The 18,645-nt window shown below is 40.2% G+C and overlaps 1 protein-coding gene across 3 annotated transcripts in view; it reads left to right on the forward strand.

Moving 5' to 3' along the window:
• The window catches only part of CACNA2D3 (calcium voltage-gated channel auxiliary subunit alpha2delta 3), a 1,029,735-nt gene that overhangs the window by 598,260 nt on the left and 412,830 nt on the right, over positions 1–18,645 (forward strand). For 2 of the 3 annotated variants that reach the window (XM_077278410.1, XM_077278408.1), the window contains exon 14: positions 12,221–12,238. The exons of the other annotated variant lie outside the window; for it this stretch is intronic. In XM_077278410.1, the coding sequence (XP_077134525.1) occupies positions 12,221–12,238 (18 nt within the window). The remainder of the gene's footprint in view (positions 1–12,220; positions 12,239–18,645) is intronic. 3 annotated transcript variants of the gene reach the window in all.

Below are 18,645 nucleotides of genomic sequence, written 5' to 3' on the forward strand. Positions count from 1 at the left end.
TAAACACGCTGATCATCAGGTTGACAAATTAGTTGATGTTCCTTTAAATCTTATAAAAGCCTTAATAAACTAAAAGATCTTATTTTTCTCTTTGTCGGTCCAGATGAATTCCCATCACAGTGGGCGCTTGTCAGATTGGAATCAAATTCCTTAAAGAAATACAGATTATTCTGTTTGAAATAATGCAAATTAATTGCGCGTGACATTGACACCAATCCTTCCATTGAAATATGCAAATTGGTAAAATGCTTCTGACAAGGGAGTAAATACTCCTTCACAAGTGACCACTCATACACCGAACCCCTGCTGCCATTCACAAATTCCCTTTATGTTTAATAAATGACCCATTTTTATTCTATCTATGTATTGGAACCATCGTGGCATGTGATGTTGATAGCCTGCAGCCCCCGAGAGCTCAATTTCCGAATTAATTGCAAAATGTCAGAACGCAATGAAAAAAGTTTAAAGCCACGCCAATATTTGTTTTAATGAGATGGCACTTTTTATCTGTGCCATCAAGGGCAGCACTTTTTTATTTATTTATTTTCACATTTTTAAATAATTTTTTTGTAGACGCGGAGGATCAAAAAGATTCTCAGAACATCAAACCGAGGAGATAAGCATAGAGAATGCAATATAGCATTTCCTGCTGGGTATACGAAGCCACGAATGCCATCTGTATTAAATGGCACTGAGAGAGCTGATTACGATTGGCCCTTCTTTTCATAGCAGATGGGTTCATTAAATTTAATAGCCTCCAGAGCCTTTAGAAACAGAGCTGAGAACATGTGGAGCATACTGTGACACTTTACATCTCACCCCAAAGTCATTACGTCTTTGGCTCGGACTATAAATATTATACTAATTTATTTCTATTGAAAGCTATTAATGTTTTAATTATTAGCAGATTGCAGGATTCATTGTATTGTACTGATGGTGACTGGTAGATCCAATAAAAACAAAAAAAAGCATAAAAGGATTGTCTTGTGTAAAAATGAAATAAAGGTGTTTTAGATTGATGGCATATCTGTAGGTCAACAATTTTCTAATCGCAAGAGGCTGAGATAATTATCAATTTTTTTCTGCGGCGTAACAGGACTCTTTGGTGAGACAGTAAGAGTCCTGATTACTCCACCCACACAGACTGATTGACAGCCTTCCCTGAACACACTTAGTTTAATCAGTTCATGTGGGTGGGTAAACATGACTCTCACTGTCCTTCTTATGAATCCTTCCCAGGAGTTACTCTACTTATTACCCCAGCTCTAACTCACGTAAACCTATATATCATAGAGCTCTCCATTTATCTCTTTATCATAACAGCATCTCACCCCAAAGTCATTAAATCTTTGGCTCAGACTATAAATATTATACTAATTTATTTCTATTCATAGCTATTAATATTTTAATTATTGGCAGATTGCAGGATTCATTGTATAGTACTGATGGTGACTGGTAGGTCCAACAAAAAAAGGTTTGTGTTGTGTACAAATAAAAAGGTGTTTTTGATTGATGGCATATCTGTAGGTCAACAATTAACTAATCACAAGAGGCTGAGATAATTAATATTTTTTTCTGCTGCCTAACAGGACTCTTGGGTGAGACAGTAAGAGTCCTGATTACTCCACCCACACAGACTGATTGAAAGCCTTCCCTGAACACACTTAGTTTAATCAGTTCGCGTGGGTGGGTAAGCATGACTCTCACTGTCCTTCCTTTGAATCCTTCCCAGGAGTTACTCTACTTGTTACCCCAGCTCTAACTCATGACTCCCACTGTCCTTCCTATGAATCCTTCCCAGGAGTTACTCTACTTGTTACCCCAGCTCTAACTCATGACTCCCACTGTCCTTCCTATGAATCCTTCCCAGGAGTTACTCTACTTGTTACCCCAGCTCTAACTCATGTAAACCTATATATCCTAGAGTTCTCCATTTATCTCTTTATCATATCTGCATCTCACCCCAAAATCATTACATCTTTGGTTTCGACTATAAATATTATACTAATTTATTTCTATTGAAAACTATTAATATTTAAATTATTGGCAAATTGCAGGATTCATTGTATTGTACTGATGGCGACTGGTAGACCTAATAAAAAAAAGGATTGAGTTGTGTACACATAAAAAGGTGTTCTTGATTGATGACATACCTGTAAGTCAACAATGACCTCAACCTAAACCCAAGAGGTTGAGGTAAAAAAATCATTTTTTTCTGCTGCATAACAGGAATTTTTGGAGAGACAGTAAGAGTCCTGATTACGTCACCCACATAGGCTGATTGACAACTTGCCTCGAACACACTTCCGGTAGTTTAATCAGTTTCTGTGGATAAGGGCAGAGACACACTGCCGTATTTCTCGTGCGAGCTCGTGAGAATCGCATCGTAAGACTTGTACTGGCTGTCGGGTCTACTGACCTGAGCTTGACAGCTGCATAGTAATCCATCATGCTGTCATGCTCAGGTCAGGACAGGTGCCGGCCAGTCTGTGCAGTTCGATGCGATCATCGCACGAGAAATACGGCAATCTGTCTCTGCCCTAAGCATGATTCTCACTGTCCGTCATAGGAGTCCTTCTCAAGATTCACTCTACTTTTTACCCCAGGTTCAAGTCAAGTAAATCTATATACTGTATCATAGATCTCTGCTTTTATCTCTTTAGCGCATCTTGCTGCCAGTGGGCGACATAAATCACTTAACGGTAGAAAGTAGAAAACAGATTCAAATTAACCTGGTCCAGCATTTATTTCTATCCTCTGCGGCAGCCGGATGAAAAAAAAGCAATGTTCACTCTTGTGTTGGCAATGATTGACCTGGCATCCAGGTCTTCGCCGGCACTTACCAGGTCATAGTAATCAGCAGAACCACACAAGATGCTAGAGTGAAGATTACCTTAATGAACACTGCTCTTATTGGGCTGCCGTGGACGATCGAAATGGACGCAAGAACAGGGAAGTTTGAATCTTTTTGCTCATCTCTACCTAACCCGGTTTGCATTAATACACCACTGCCATCTCTGTAAAAGTTCCAAAGAACATAGTTTATAAAGTTATTCTGTAATAAAACCACAGAACTAGATTGTGCCATGAATATGGATGCAGGTCGGAACCGTTAGCCAATTTACACAAGCATTTGTATATGGATTTTTATTCTTTGGAATAAAGTTTGGATATTTTATCTGAAGACCCTCAATGAAGCTGGATTATTTGTTTGCTGCTGCTAAAATCTCAGAAACAGAAGATGGTGCTTGGGTAAGTTTCAGTAACAGTTTTTATTAGCCAAGTGTTTATAAAAATAGCATTTTAATAAACTTTATTTCCTTTAGGGAACTTAGAAGATATAATTTGTATGACATTCTTTTAGCCACACAAACTTTTATGAACAATTTTTCAGAAAAACAGCCATATGCCAACCATCAATATTGGCAAGCATGTGGCGCTATTATCACTATTACCACAATTAAGCCCTCAAGGGCAATTATGGCGCCAGCTGGGACAATTACCAGCCCCTCCATGTGCATGTAATTTATAACATCCGATTTCGACCAGGGTCCACTAGAACAACAGGAAAGACATAACCCAAAGAGTACCTCCAAACCTAGAGCATTTGACGGTTCCTAGATATGCCTGTAGTCAAGGGCATGTTTGTTACCATACACAATAATGGTCCTTTAATTTGTCCCTTGTGTCACCACTGCCTAAAAAAATGAGAACTTGGGGTTGGAACATCATGCACAACTTTGCTGATGAAATGGAATGGAGCCTATCTGGGGATTCATACTGCTCAAACGCAGCCTGGCTACACGATTACAGCCAACCATATTTTTCTCTGGAATGCTCCACTGTTTCAGAGAAAATATACTTATAAGATCTGGTCAGGGACTATGACTGGAGAACTATCTAGCCCTGCTCCACCCCCTTATGGCTCTGCCCAGATTTTCTGTAGGTGATTGACTAGTCTCTCCTTATGCGTACATGTCCGTCACCTGCAATTGCTCCTGGTTGAGGCGGCTGGGGGCGGATCTGAGATGAGCTAGTCATGTCTCCAGTTACGGTCCCCAGCTGGATCTTCAAAGTATATTTTCGCTGAAACGCTGGAGCATTTCAGAAAATAATGTATCTTGAAGAAATCGTGTAGCCAGCAGTGATAAGCGAGTGTACTTATTGCTCGGGTATTCCCGAGCAAGCCCGGGTGGTCTCCGAGTATTTATGACTGCTCGGAGATTTAGTTTTCCTTGCCTCAGCTGGATGATTTGCGGCTACTAGACAGCTTGATTACATGTGGGGATTCCCTAGCAACCAAGCAACCCCACATGTACTGAGGCTGGCTAGCAGCTGTAAATCATCCAGCTGCGGCAAGGAAAACTAAATCTCCAAGCAGTCATAAATACTCGGAGACCACCCGAGCATGCTCAGGAAAACCCGAGCAACGAGTATACTCGCTCATCACTAGTAACCAGTCAACGATTCATGCTGCCAACGATTTTGGCAGCATGAATCACCTGGTTCCATTTAAACAGTCATGTAATGTCATCATGGCTTATCATCATCAAAGCAATATTTTAATAAAAATGTATAAATACAGGGAAACCTCTTCAAAGACCATCTCTTTGAGAAGACCACCAAAAATTTCCATTCTTCTTTATCCTCTGCCGATTGGCAACTGTGAAAAGACTTCTCTTCCATTTTTGGCTTTAACTATGGCTGTTTCAGAGAGTTTTCATCATATGAGATGTTTTATTTGTGTCTTTCAAGCTACAATCACCAACAAAGCTGTGAACAGATTCTTGCTTTTAAAAGCTGCCTTTAACCATAAAATGAACTTCTCATGCCAACCTCTAGGTCTAGAGGTTCTCCTCCCTGGCTCCAAAGTCACCTTCACAGTTAAAGCTGGTGTAATATTGTTGAAATTTCATTGTGTGACATGTAACTATGAGAATTACAATGACTTTTTAGACTAAACAGACAGTTCTTTAATACATTTTTAAAATGGCCCGGGGCATGGTGTGCTGAAGATGTCCCCAGTGCTTTTTTAAGGGTTCAATGCTTTGAGATAATTCCCTTGGCAAATAGAATTTATGGCACGCAGGACATAGATGAGAAAGTCTCAGTCCTTACCTGACATATCAGACTGATTGCATTGAACAGGCCCTTTATGTTGTTTTCAGAACAAGCTGGATGCATGTAGCCACCTGCCGGAAAATAAAGTGCGGAGAATTGATAGAACTTAAAGGGCACCTGTCACCCCGTTTTTTTCGGTATGAGATAAAAATACTGTTAAATAGGGCCTGAGCTGTGCATTACAATAGTGTAGTTTGTGGACCCCGATTCCCCACCTATGCTGCCGAAATACGTTACCAAAGTAGTCGTTTTCGCCTGTCAATCAGGCTGGTCAGGTCGGATGGGCGTGGTTTCTTCCCCCAGATATTGCGTAGTTTTCCGTTGGTGGCGTAGTGGTGTGCGCATGTCCAAGGTCCCGAATCCTGCACAGGGGTGTGAAAATAGCAGCGATGTCCGTTATTCCATTGGTGATCGGTGGGCGCGGCCATCTTGCTTTGGCCGCGCGTGCGCAGAAGCGGCGCTCTGCTGGCCGCGGCTTCAGGAAAATGGCCGCGGGATGCCGCGCGTGCGCAGATGGATATCGCGGCGGCCATTTTCCTGAAGCCGCGGCCAGCAGAGCGCCGCTTCTGCGCACGCGCGGCCAAAGCAAGATGGCCGCGCCCACCGATCACCAATGGAATAACGGACATCGCTGCTATTTTCACACCCCTGTGCAGGATTCGGGACCTTGGACATGCGCACACCACTACGCCACCAACGGAAAACTACGCAATATCTGGGGGAAGAAACCACGCCCATCCGACCTGACCAGCCTGATTGACAGGCGAAAACGACTACTTTGGTAACGTATTTCGGCAGCATAGGTGGGGAATCAGGGTCCACAAACTACACTATTGTAATGCACAGCTCAGGCCCTATTTAACAGTATTTTTATCTCATACCGAAAAAAACGGGGTGATAGGTTCCCTTTAACTGACAACTGTAGGCCATTGCTTCACAAATTGTAGGCCTCACTTGGGAGACATCAATTGATTCTTCACGAAGCCAAGCATCAGACTAAGGCTATGTTCCCACATTGCTTTTTTACTGCATTTTTCTGAAGCCAAAACCTGATCTGTTGGCAGTAAAAAAGCTGCAGACAAAAATCTGATTTTGCTGGCTTTTTTGTTGCATTTTTCAGAATCCCAAAGCTCAGCTTTGCTTCCACCATACAAGCATGAACAATGCAAGATTTTAGGCTACAAATTCAAGTCGTATGTGAAATCATAAAAATATTTTTGGGGAAAAAAGGGCAATTTGATAAAATTATTTAGTGGAAAAATATTTTTATGTCTGAAAAAATAAATACTATTCTGAATAAAAAAGATCATATGAGTTCATGAAAAAATACACAATTACAAATGTAAAAACAGTGGGGTGAGTTGAGTTGGTTGGGCACCGTTTACCTAAGACATTGGCCGTGCATTGAGTTGGTCGGACATTGTTTACTTTCACATTTTGGTAGGACACTGTTTACTTTCACACATGGGCGGTGCATGGAGTTGGTCAGGCTTTGTTTACTTCAACACATATCACTAATTTAATTATTCTGTTAATTAATACTAACAGCCACGCTTAGCTGAGGAGACCAATACAATTTGGTTTAAAATTGAAAAAAAAATCACAAAAATAAATGGTATCACATCCTGCTGTACATAATATTTTCACAAAAACTGCTGGCAACCTTTTTTTGCTGCATTTCGGTGCTTTTTATACACTTTCTTATTGTTTTCTATGGGTGAAAAATGCTGCAAAAACATGAAAAGAACTGATAGTTTTTCAAAAAAGCAGCAGATTTCCAATTCAGTCATGAAAAAAAAAAAAGCATGTGCATGAGATTTCTGAAATCTCATAGCTTTTGCCGGTACTATAAAAAGCAGCTTTTAACTTGCATTTAAAAAATGCAGCAAAAACGCAATGTGTGAACAGCCTTAGGAATCTTAGCCTAAGCAGGACAATATATCTGTCCCTGGACAAAGTGATGTATCACAGGTCACAGTTGTACATTGCCGGTAGGTTACAAGATAATGAGGTTGTCCACTTTATCCTTATTTTTGCAAATGTGTTGGGGACAGGATTTTGTGGTTGGTAATGGAGGAGCATCTGTGATCACATCTGTCCACCAGAAAAAAAAGTTGCCGGCAGCACTCTCAGGGAAACAGTCTATAAACACCCAAGGAATCCAAAACATCCAATCCATATAGAAAAGTGACAGCTACCACCTTAAAGTTGCAAAAATTCTCCTCCACTTTTTTTATTTATAGGACAGGTCTGATGACATGCTTCTCCACCAGTAGCCATCATGAGAACAGAAGAGCTGAGAAGTTATCTGTTGTCAGGACTGTAATTGTTGGCACCATGGCTGATAGTCTAGACCCTGTGGTTGTTGCTGGACACATGGTGGCTGGGACTGTGGCGATTAGTATAGCTGCATTGTCTATGACCCACTTTTGCTATAGATTCAAACTACAGTAAGAAAAAGACCCAGAAAGAAAAAAGTTGAGAAGACCTAATATAGGCAGAATTAATGCTAATGAAGACCTCAAGAGGAACAGCAGCTTCTTGATCTTTATGTCATATGGAACTTCTGGAGAAGATTCAAGTGCAAGAGACTGGCCACCTAAGGCTCACATGCCCTAAATTAAACATTCCATATGCATTGCTTCCTAAAAAGAGTTTATTATGGGGGGTTTGATGGTCAATTTCCAAGGGTATAACTATAGTAGGTGCAGAAGTTGCAACGCACCTGACCCCAGGAACCTTGGGCTGCCCAAAAGTTTCCTTTGGCCCATATGAAAGGATGAATACTATTAAAGACCTGCTATCATTGGGAGCACTGTTGGAGATTTGGTATTGGTGACCATGGTCTTCAAGTTATGTTGCCGACACATTTAGTAGAAATTCTGCCATGTCACCACAAATTAAGCACTCTCACTTCATTTACATATTTTTTGTTTCTTTATTTAAAAAGCCACCAACATTGTCTGAAGCATTGTACAGTGAATATCATCACAGACATGTTAATTCCTGTTGCCTTTGGGGCTTGAAATCTAAACTCTAAGACTAGCTTGGTTCTGGAGTGGGAGAGGAATCCCAATGAAGCATGAGGAGAGCACGCAAACCCCATTTAGATGTTGCCCTTCATTAAATTTAATCCCAGGAGCCTAGCACTGAGCCACTATGCTACCCGTCAGCAAATTCGTGCACAGACACAACATGGTGCCACCTACTTCTGTTTGTAGACAACTCACGCACATTAAAGGTATGGGACACAATACATAAGAAAACATCGTAAGTGGCCATAACTTGTCTGGTAAAAGCAAGTTCTTTATTCACGTAGTAGGGCTTCTATCTTCTTGGAAAAGTTGGATCATCAAACCATAAGGTCAACACCAAATAAGATGGCAGGGTTCTACTCAATGGTCTCTGCTTTTGGAGACTCAAAAGAATTTTTACTGATGGAACAATTTCTATTAGATTGGTTTCGATGAGTCTGACCCCAAAAATGTAGAACATTGTGATGCAATCTTGTCACAGAAGGAAGGTGATACCGCCCCGATGGTCGTGCTCGACATTTACAAATGATAGTAATGTAGGGAGTAGTTGGCCAGCAAGTTTTAAGACCTTCGATCGTTGTGGTGTAAAGCAGCAACAGGAAGCAGAAAGGATGTACAACTATAACTACAGAACTGAATTCACTGCTGATTGCTGCACGTGCAACATTTTGATGACTTTCGATTACTACTCAACTTAAAATAATCTATTTGTATTATATAAAAAAGGTTTTCATTTTAGACATATTTTATTGGTGGTGTGAAATTAAAGGATGGGAGTCCACTGCGATGATTACCGGGGTTTTCCATTTTTGGAAACCCTTGTCCCTTTTGTCCCCCATCTGTAGTTTTCTTTAAAAATACAAATTGTGCTTTATTTTTTCTCTATGGATCCAGCACTGAGTCTCTGCTACCGTATCTATTATTGTTTGCATCTCTGACTCATGTTGACAGCGCTGCAGTCAATCACTCAGCTCAATGGCTCTGAGATGATGCCATCAACACGGGCAGAGCCAATGAGCTCAATGATTGCCTGCAATGCCGTCGACGTGACAGGCAATAAGAAACAACAGAAGCAGTGACAACGACCCAGCGCTAGACCTGGGGTGGGCGAGTAAGTAACAGAGTGTGTTTTTAATAGAAAACTACAGTTGGGGAACAGGGTATTTAGTGGGGGATCCTAAGGTCAGAATCCAACTAATTAACAAGTGATGTCGTCTGCTAACGGGATGTAGTCGCTGGCTATGACAATAAATCCTTTTTAAAGGGAAATTGTCACATTGAAATTCAGTCTGACCTGCAAGAAACATGTAGCGCTCAAGGAGCCAAACATGTTGATATATAGTTTTATAGGAACAGATTCAATAATTTGTACTTTATTGATATCAGTTTTTATCACCAGGAGATTATCACTACAAGACTAGTTGTCTCGTGCTTTCTAGTCCACTGTTCTTTGTAACCCCGCCCCTACCACTGATTAGCAGCTTACTGTCAATGTACAGTTTCCACAGAAAGCTGCCAATCAGAGATAAAGGCGGGGTTATGCAGGGTTCAGTATTCCGAGCACTGCTAGATCTGCAAAGAAAACAGACATTATATCAAAATTACAGCATGCAGATCTGATCAGTGACACATTGCTGGAATCAAGGTCTCTGCCCCAACATCAAATTACATACCAAAAACCTGCTGACAGATTTCGAAGTATAAAATTAAAACATGCACTTTATGATAGTTTTATATTTTGGGATCCTGTCCGTCCCATACAACTCAGAACACAGGTCACTTAAGACACAGACAAAAATAAAATCAACCTTCTACATGTGTCTTTATAGTTATATATTATAAATAATTTATATTATTTTCATATCAACATAATATATGTAATATATGTATGTCTGATATGGATACTGAGCTAATTGATTAGGATACAGTGGGTGAAATAAGTAATGAACATGTCACAAATTTTCCAAGTAAATATATTTCCAATGGTGCTATTGACATGAAATTCTCACCAGGTGTCAGTAACACAACCCATGCAATCCACACAAGCAAATAAATCATCTAGAGATGTCCATAAATTAAGTTGTGTGTATTAATGAGAAATGACACAGGGAAAAAGTATTGAATGAACACGCTTACTGAAAATTAATTAATACTTCATACAGAAGTCTTTGTTGGTGATGAAGCTTCAAGACGTCTCCTGTATGGAGAAACTAGTTGCAGGTACAATTTTGTCCCATTCTGCGACACAAACACTCATCACATCCTGAAGGTCCTGTGGGCTCCTTCTATGAACTCTGAGCTTTAGTTCCTTCCATACATTTTCTATCGTATTCGGGTCCGATGATTGGTTCGGCCATTCTAGCAGCTTTACTTTCTTTCTCTGAAACCAATTATGAGTTTCCTTAGCTGTGTGTTTTGGATCATTGTCTTGCTGAAATGTCCACCCTGGTTTCATCTTCATCATCCTGGTAGATGGCAGCAGATTTTTATCAAGAATGCCTCTGTACTTTTGTTCATTCTTCCTACATGAAGTTTGACAGTGCCGTATGCTGAAAAACAGCCCCACACCATGATGTTCCCTCCTCTAAACTTCACTGTAGGTATGGTGTTTTGGGGTAATATGTAGTGCCTTTTGGCCTCCAAACGTGTATATTATGGCATCCAAAGAGTTCAATTTTGGTCTATGCTGACCAGACTGTATTCTTCCAGTATTTCACAATCTTGTCTAATTGATGTTGAGCAAACTTTAAACATGCTTGAACATGCTTTTTGTTCAGCAATGGAGTCTTGCGTGGTGAGCCTGCATACAGGCCATGGAGGATGAGTGCATCACTTATAGGTGTTTTTTGAAAATAATTATACCTGCTGATTCCATGTCTTTATGTATCTCTCCAAAGGTGGTCCTTGGCTCTTGAACAACACTTCTGATAATTCTTTTCACTCCTCTGTCTGAAATCTTGCGGTAGCAGTTAGACATGGCCGGTTTATGAGAAAATTATGTTCTCTCCACTTCTGGATTATAGCCTCAATAGTGCTCACTGGAACCTTCAGTAATTTAGAAATTCTTCTATAACCAATGCTGTCAGTATGTTTTGCAACAATAAGGTTGTGAAGTTCTTGAGACAGCTCAGTAGTTTTACAAAGTATTATTATTATTTAGTTATGTAGCACCATTGATTCCATGGTGCTGTACATGAGAAGGGGTTACATACAAAATACAGATATCACAGAGGTGAGAGGACCTTGCCCTTGCGAGCTTACAAATCATGAGATCTTTCTTGTGTGGCACCTTGGTAATGGTTTTATGCTGGTGTCATGACTTTCCATGGCTTTTTGTACCTCTCTTTCTTCATGTGTTCATTACTTTTTTTCTGTGTCGTTTCTCATTATTACACATAATTTAATGTATGGACATCTATAGATGATTTCTTAGCCTGTGGATTGGATGGGTAGTTACCGACATCTGGTGACAATTTCATGTGAACAGCCGCTTTAGAAATATATTTACTTAGGAAATTGGTGACATGTTCAATACTTATTTTACCCACTGTATGTACCTTTTTTTGTTACTTCTTGTCAAATCTCCTATTCCTTGACAACTAAATTACAATATTTCTTGTTTGTAAAGCTTTTGCTCCTGGTTTGATTGCTTATTTCCTGTAGTGACTGGCTATTTTTGACAATGGTGTCATGATTCTTTCTAGCAGAATAGGAGGGATATAAACAAGTCTATGCTAAAAGAAGAGGAAGTATCTTCAACCATAGGCAAAACATCATTTGTCCATTTCAGAAAATGTATAGTAGCATATATTCAATGGGTGGTCATTCAATCCACTTAAGTGGTCCTTAACGATCTTGAGGTATCACAGATTTCAGAAAAAAATGCCTATTGCACTGTGAATGGCACTAGACTCTACGGACCTATACGATACTGACCGCGTTGGTGTGTACGCAGTTACTGCACCAGATTTGACACCAGAATCTACAACTATCATGGTAATAAAGATCTTCAGAAATTTAGTTACACTAAATGAATTTTTGTTTTGTTGTTTCTGTTTTTTCAGCTCCCTCAGGCTCAAAAGGTAAAGAAAAAACATAATAATTCTGTTAATATTTCATCGAGTAAAACATTTAACGTTTGTGCATGTGTGCAGTGCTACACACTTAGTACAGTGGTACCAAGGTCAACATCACATTCAATGGTGTTTGCTCGAGAAACCCGTCCTCTCAATCTTATGGAATTTGTCAGCGCCAATACATAGTATATCTGTTTTTCGACATTAGTCTATTTAGAAATTGCAAAGCAAACAGTGTTGAAATTGACTCCTGTCCAGTGCTAAAATACAAAGGACCTTATAGTATAGCATAAGGTGCTTTACGATTTATCACTGGCTAGTGAAAGCTGTATAACTTGGTCTCCACTGTTCTAAGGATTGGTCTATGCGTCATCTGAGTAGAATACATGTGAATCTCATGTTGTAGACTAATTCTGTCCGTAACGTCAGCCTTATACCATAACTGCTACAGTGTGTCACAATATGTATATATAACACAATGGGACTTGTTGAATGACAAGTTGTAAAAATGGAATATGGCGTCCAGTCAGATTCTACAAATCATTTTCCCATTTAGGATATTCCTTGTTTTTAGGAAGACAAACATGATGAAACATACTAAATGGGGCTTAATTGAAGAAGACAAGTGAGTGGTCAAACTTTTAGATTAGTACAAGTTGAAGACTAGAGAAGCCCTTGCACATAATATTAATTATGGCCAAAAATGCCAAATTTGGTGTGAGTGGTTGACCATCTAATATAAAAGTGGTCTTCTAGATACTCTGACTAAGATGATGTTGAGGGAAATAAGAGTTGATAATATTCCACTTCAACACCCATCCCTTTTCTTCTAGCAGTCTTACCTTATTTATCCTAGATTACAACACATGAACTTGTGTATGGGGCAGCCAGAAGAAATTATTGCTGGCCGATGAGCATTTGGTCGAGAGCTATCTAAGATGCATGGACACTTCGAAATTATGTTAACAACCCGGCAAGATATCACCTATCCACTAGATAGGCAAATATGTATGATTGTTGAGGAATTAAAAAACATTGGAGATAGTCAAACATTTGACTATCTCCAAATAGCATTTTCCTAGACAATGAGGCACTTCAGAGCTCCATTCGCAAGATCAACGGAAGTCTATGAAGTCAAAAATCCACAAATCAGCAAGTTATTACCTATTTAGTTGACTGCTTGCCAAGTTGAACCCTTCAGCCAAGACTGATGACAACATTGTTCCTGGCAGGTTGATATTGACTAATCCAAGATTCATATCTTGTTGACCACTTCTTTAAGATGTTCAAAGGTTGTTCCACCTCTAGGATTCATATTTCTCCTTGGTCGATCAAGAGTTTTTGGATGTTGCTGAGCTGTCAATCTCGATTCCAAATTTTCCTCTAGGTTTAAACATTGGGATATAATAGTTTACATTTTTAATTTACCTCTTTTTTTTATAACAAAAAAATGTGCTAGAATCTGACTGGATATTATAGACTAGAGGATGTTTCCTCTGTAGAAGTTTAATAAACATCCTCCAGTGTTACTGAATGAGCCCCATTTTGGTTATATGCATACATATGGGTAAATATGTCACATTGTGTGTATCACGTCATATATGTCTGTATAATCACAAAAACAAGTTACTGCAAAAATATCTCTTATCATACACCTTCATTTTCACCCTACCTATCCCGGAAGTTCTCACTGCACATTTGTTTGAGAGGTTACCATACAGACACAATACGTACACTGTTTGAAAGGGTTTTCTGCATATACCGGTACTACCTTTTAACATGTCAGTTACACATGACTAAAGCTTATATACAGTATTTTCGAGGACCGAGAACTGACGGTCCGAACTAGAAGGTCCAATTTTCGGTAGACGGTATAAAATAGTGGCCATGACTCTTCTGAAGTCAATGAAAGTCATAGACTCCTATGAGTTATCGAGATGAGAAAAACATTTTACTAGCTTTCGTGTTGACAAGATATCACCCTATTATGAAGCCATAAAAAGGCTAAAATAATTTAAAGTTTTTAATTTTAATTTACTTTTTATTTTAATACAGTATTTCCACATTTGGAAAAAAAATATGGCTGCTAAGTTCAAAAAATTGTGCAACAGGTTAAGTTTGGTCTTTCACATTCACGTCTATGAAGCTGACCTGCCGTATCTATCACAATTCATGGATATGTAAAGTTACTTCTATATTTTCACTCTCTTTTCTTTAACTTGGACAACCTTATTTTTGATAGCATTTACTGTTTCAATATCAGTTATATTACATAGAGGAAATACAGCTCCCGAAAAGGAAGTTTTTCAATTGAGAAATTGAGAAAATGCCACCAAAGCCAATTTTTGGCAATGAATTCATCTATACTGATTTTTTTTTGTAACACCCTTTAATTTCAATGTGATAACATTATTTTGCCAAAAGCAGAGTCTGAAACATCTTCATTCTGGACAGTAGCAGAGGTACCTGCTCCCCGACAGCCATCAATGTGACCTTTTGACAAATACTCTGATGTGTCAAAAAATACTAGAATTGGTAAAAACACCTTTAATATTGACCTACTGAGTATTTACAGTTGTGCTTAAAAGTTTTTCCTACCCCGGCAGAATTTTTGCTTTCTTTGCCTTTTTTCAGAGAATATGAATGATAACACCAAAACTTTTTCTTCACTCATGGTTAGTTAGTGGTTGGGTGAAGCCATTTATTGTCAAACTACTGTCTTTTCTCTTTTTAAATCATAATGACAACCCAAAACATCCAAACGACCCTGATCAAAAGTTCACATACCCTGGTGATTTTGGCCTGATAACATGCACATAAGTTGACACAAATGGGTTTTGAATGGCTACTAAAGGTAACATCCTCACCTGGGACCTGTTTGCTTGTTATCAGTGTGTGTGCATGAAAGCTGAGTGAGTTTCTGGGATACAGACTCTTGCATCTTTCATCCAGCCACTTATGTTTCTGGATTGTGAGTCATAGGGAAAGCAAAAGAATTGTCAACGGATTTACAGGAAAAGGTAGGTGAACTGTATAAAGCAGGAAAGGGATACAAAAAGATATCCAAGGAATTGATAATGCCAGTCAGCAGCGTTCAAACTGTGATTAACAAATGGAAAATCAGGGGCTCTGTAAAAACAAAACCACGGTCAGGTAGACCAACAAAAATGTCATCCACAACTGCCAGGAAAATTGTTCAGGATGCAAAGAAAAACCCACAAATAACATGAGCTGAAATATAGGACTCTTTGAAAACTAGCAGTGTGGTTGTTTCAAGATGCACAATAAGGAGGCACTTGAGGAAAAATGGACCACATGGTCGAGTCGCCATGACTGCACAAATGCCACAAAGTATCTCACCTACAATACACAAAACAGCATAGAGACAAGCCTCAAAACTTTGGAGCAAGGTAAATTGGAATGATGAGACCAAAAATGAACTTTTTGGACACAACCGTAAACGTTACATTTGGAGAGAGGTCAACAAGGCCTATGATGAAAGGAATACCATTCCTACTGTAAAGCATGGAGGTGGATCACTGATGTTTTGGGGACGTGTGAGCTACAAAGGCACAGGAAACTTGGTAAAAGTTGAAGGAAAAGGTGAATGCAGCACGTTATCAGCAAATACTGGAGACAAATGTGCACTCATCAGCCTGGAAGTTGCTCATGGGACATACTTGGACGCTCCAACATAACCACGATCCAAAACACATGTCCAAGTCGACCTGTCATTGGCTATCGCAAGTCAAAGTGAAGGTTCTGGAGTGGCCATATCAAACTCCTGACCTCAATATCATTGAGCCATTCTGGGGAGATCTCAAGCACACAGTTCATGCTAGACAGCCCAGGAATTTACAGGAACTGGAGGCTTTTTGCCAAGAAGAGTGGGCAGCTTTACCATCTGAGAAAATAAAGAACCTCGTCCACAACTACCACAAAAGACTTCAAGCTGTCATTGAGGTTAGAGGGGGCAATACACGGTATTAAGAAATGGGGTATGTGAACTTTTGATCAGGGTCATTTGGATGTTTTGGGTTGTGATTATGATTTAAATAGAGAAAACACAGTAGTTTGACAATAAATGGCTTCACCCAACCACTAACCATGAGTGGAGAAAAAGTTTTGGTGTTATCATTCATATTCTCTATAAAAGTCAAAGAAAGCAAAAAATTTCTGCCCGGTTACGTAAACTGTTGAGCACAACTGTATAGTGTACATTATTACCTACACAAATAGATTTCACTAGAATTGGAAAAATCATAGTTGCTCCGTAAAACATTTTTTTTAACCCAAGGCGAACTGCAATTTAGATTTTCTGTCAATAGAAAGTTTCCACATTCCAGGGTGGGAATAACAATGATTGAGAGAAAAGTAAATATGTATTTAAACAGATGATGCCCAAACTTGTCGTGATTTTCAGTGGATTTTCTCTGATTTCTTGAAATGTTATTTTTCTATTGACATTTCAAACAGTTTTGGATGTCTAAACCATATTTACTTTGATCTCTTTGGCCAATTTCATTTAATTCTCCTGGAATTCTTCTCGAAACAAGCAGTACCATAAGGCACATTTTTGGGAGGTGTACTTGACTGTAAAGCTTCAGATCTGTTGTCATGTGCTAGCTCGGCTCAATGTCTTCGGGGCAGGACCATGCGTATTCCTTCTTCGCTACTGTGTCTTCATACACATTGTTTGTGATTTCTCTCATCGACATTGGTGTCAGTAATGGAGGCAATATTCCACAAAAAAGAGTATAGAGCTCCCAGGTAATTAACACAAGGACACAAAGGTGAAGGGTCATGGAGACTTGTACTGGTTATTTTGGGAAAAAAAGGTCCAAGGAGTTGTAGGATATTGCTGTTCAGGCTGCCTGCTTGCCAGGGATGGGTGGCCAACGCCTGATGATTGACAGTTCAGACCAGTGGCATTGTGGTACCATGGGCTCAAACTGTGAACTCTCCGAAGCTGCAAGTAAATATATCTTTGCCGACGGAGCACAGGGGCAATGAGGTTGGCTGGATCTAGCAATTTGACCACATTTAGACCAGTGCTTGCATGCTCTATAGCAGTGTTCCCCAAGTCCGGTCCTCAAGAGCCACCAACAGGTCATGTTTTCAGGATTTCCTTAGTATTGCACAGGTGATAATTGCATCACCTGCACAGGCAATAATTCCATCACCTAAGCATTCTATAGCAAAGAGCTTGTAAGTGCTGTGATCCCAATCTTGGAAACTGGCCACCACTGTCAGGGCTCATACATACAACCCTTTACGTGTAGTTTTGACGGATAGCACTTATAGCCATGTTAATCAATGGGGCTGTGCAATAGTGTTGAGCGATACCGTCCGATACTTGAAAGTATCGGTATCGGAAAGTATCGGCCGATACCGGCAAAGTATCGGATCTAATCCGATACCGATACCCGATACCAATACAAGTCAATGGGACTCAAGTATCGGACGGTATCCTGATGGTTCCCAGGGTCTGAAGGAGAGGAAACTCTCCTTCAGGCCCTGGGAACCATATTAATGTGTAAAATAAAGAATTAAAATAAAAAATATTGCTATACTCACCCTCTGACGCAGCCTGGACCTCACCGAGGGAACCGGCAGCGTTGTTTGCTTAAAATGCGTGCTTTTACTTCCTTCCGTGACGTTATGGCTTGTGATTGGTCGCGTGCCGCCCATGTGACCGCGACGCGACCAATCACAGCAAGCCGTGACGTAATTTCAGGTCCTGAATGCAGAAATAGGCATCAAGACCTGAAATTACGTCACGGCTTGCTGTGATTGGTCGCGTCGCGGTCACATGGGCGGCACGCAACCAATCACAAGCCGTGACGTAATTTTAAAAATGCGCGCGTCTCCTGCCTCCCGTGACGTCACGGCTTGTGATTGGTCGCGTCGCCCATGTGACCGCGACGCGACCAATCACAAGCCGGAACGTAATTTTAAAATCATGAATGCCTAGAATTAGGCATTGAGGACCTGAAAATTACGTCACGGCTTGCTGTGATTGGTCGCGTCGCGGTCACATGGGCGGCACGCAACCAATCACAAGCCGTGACGTAATTTTAAAAATGCGCGCGTCTCCTGCCTCCCGTGATGTCACGGCTTGTGATTGGTCGCGTCGCCCATGTGACCGCGACGCGACCAATCACAAGCCGGAACGTAATTTTAAAATCATGAATGCCTAGAATTAGGCATTGAGGACCTGAAAATTACGTCACGGCTTGCTGTGATTGGTCGCGTCGCGGCCACATGGGCGGCACGCGACCAATCACAAGCCGTGACGTCACGGAAGGAAGTAAAAGCGCGCATTTTAAGCAAACAACGCTGCCGGTTCCCTCAGTGAGGTCCAGGCTGCGTCGGAGAGGTGAGTATAGCAATATTTTTTATTTTAATTCTTT

Source organism: Ranitomeya variabilis, chromosome 8 (assembly GCF_051348905.1).
Source record: "Ranitomeya variabilis isolate aRanVar5 chromosome 8, aRanVar5.hap1, whole genome shotgun sequence".
Lineage (NCBI taxonomy): Eukaryota > Metazoa > Chordata > Amphibia > Anura > Dendrobatidae > Ranitomeya > Ranitomeya variabilis.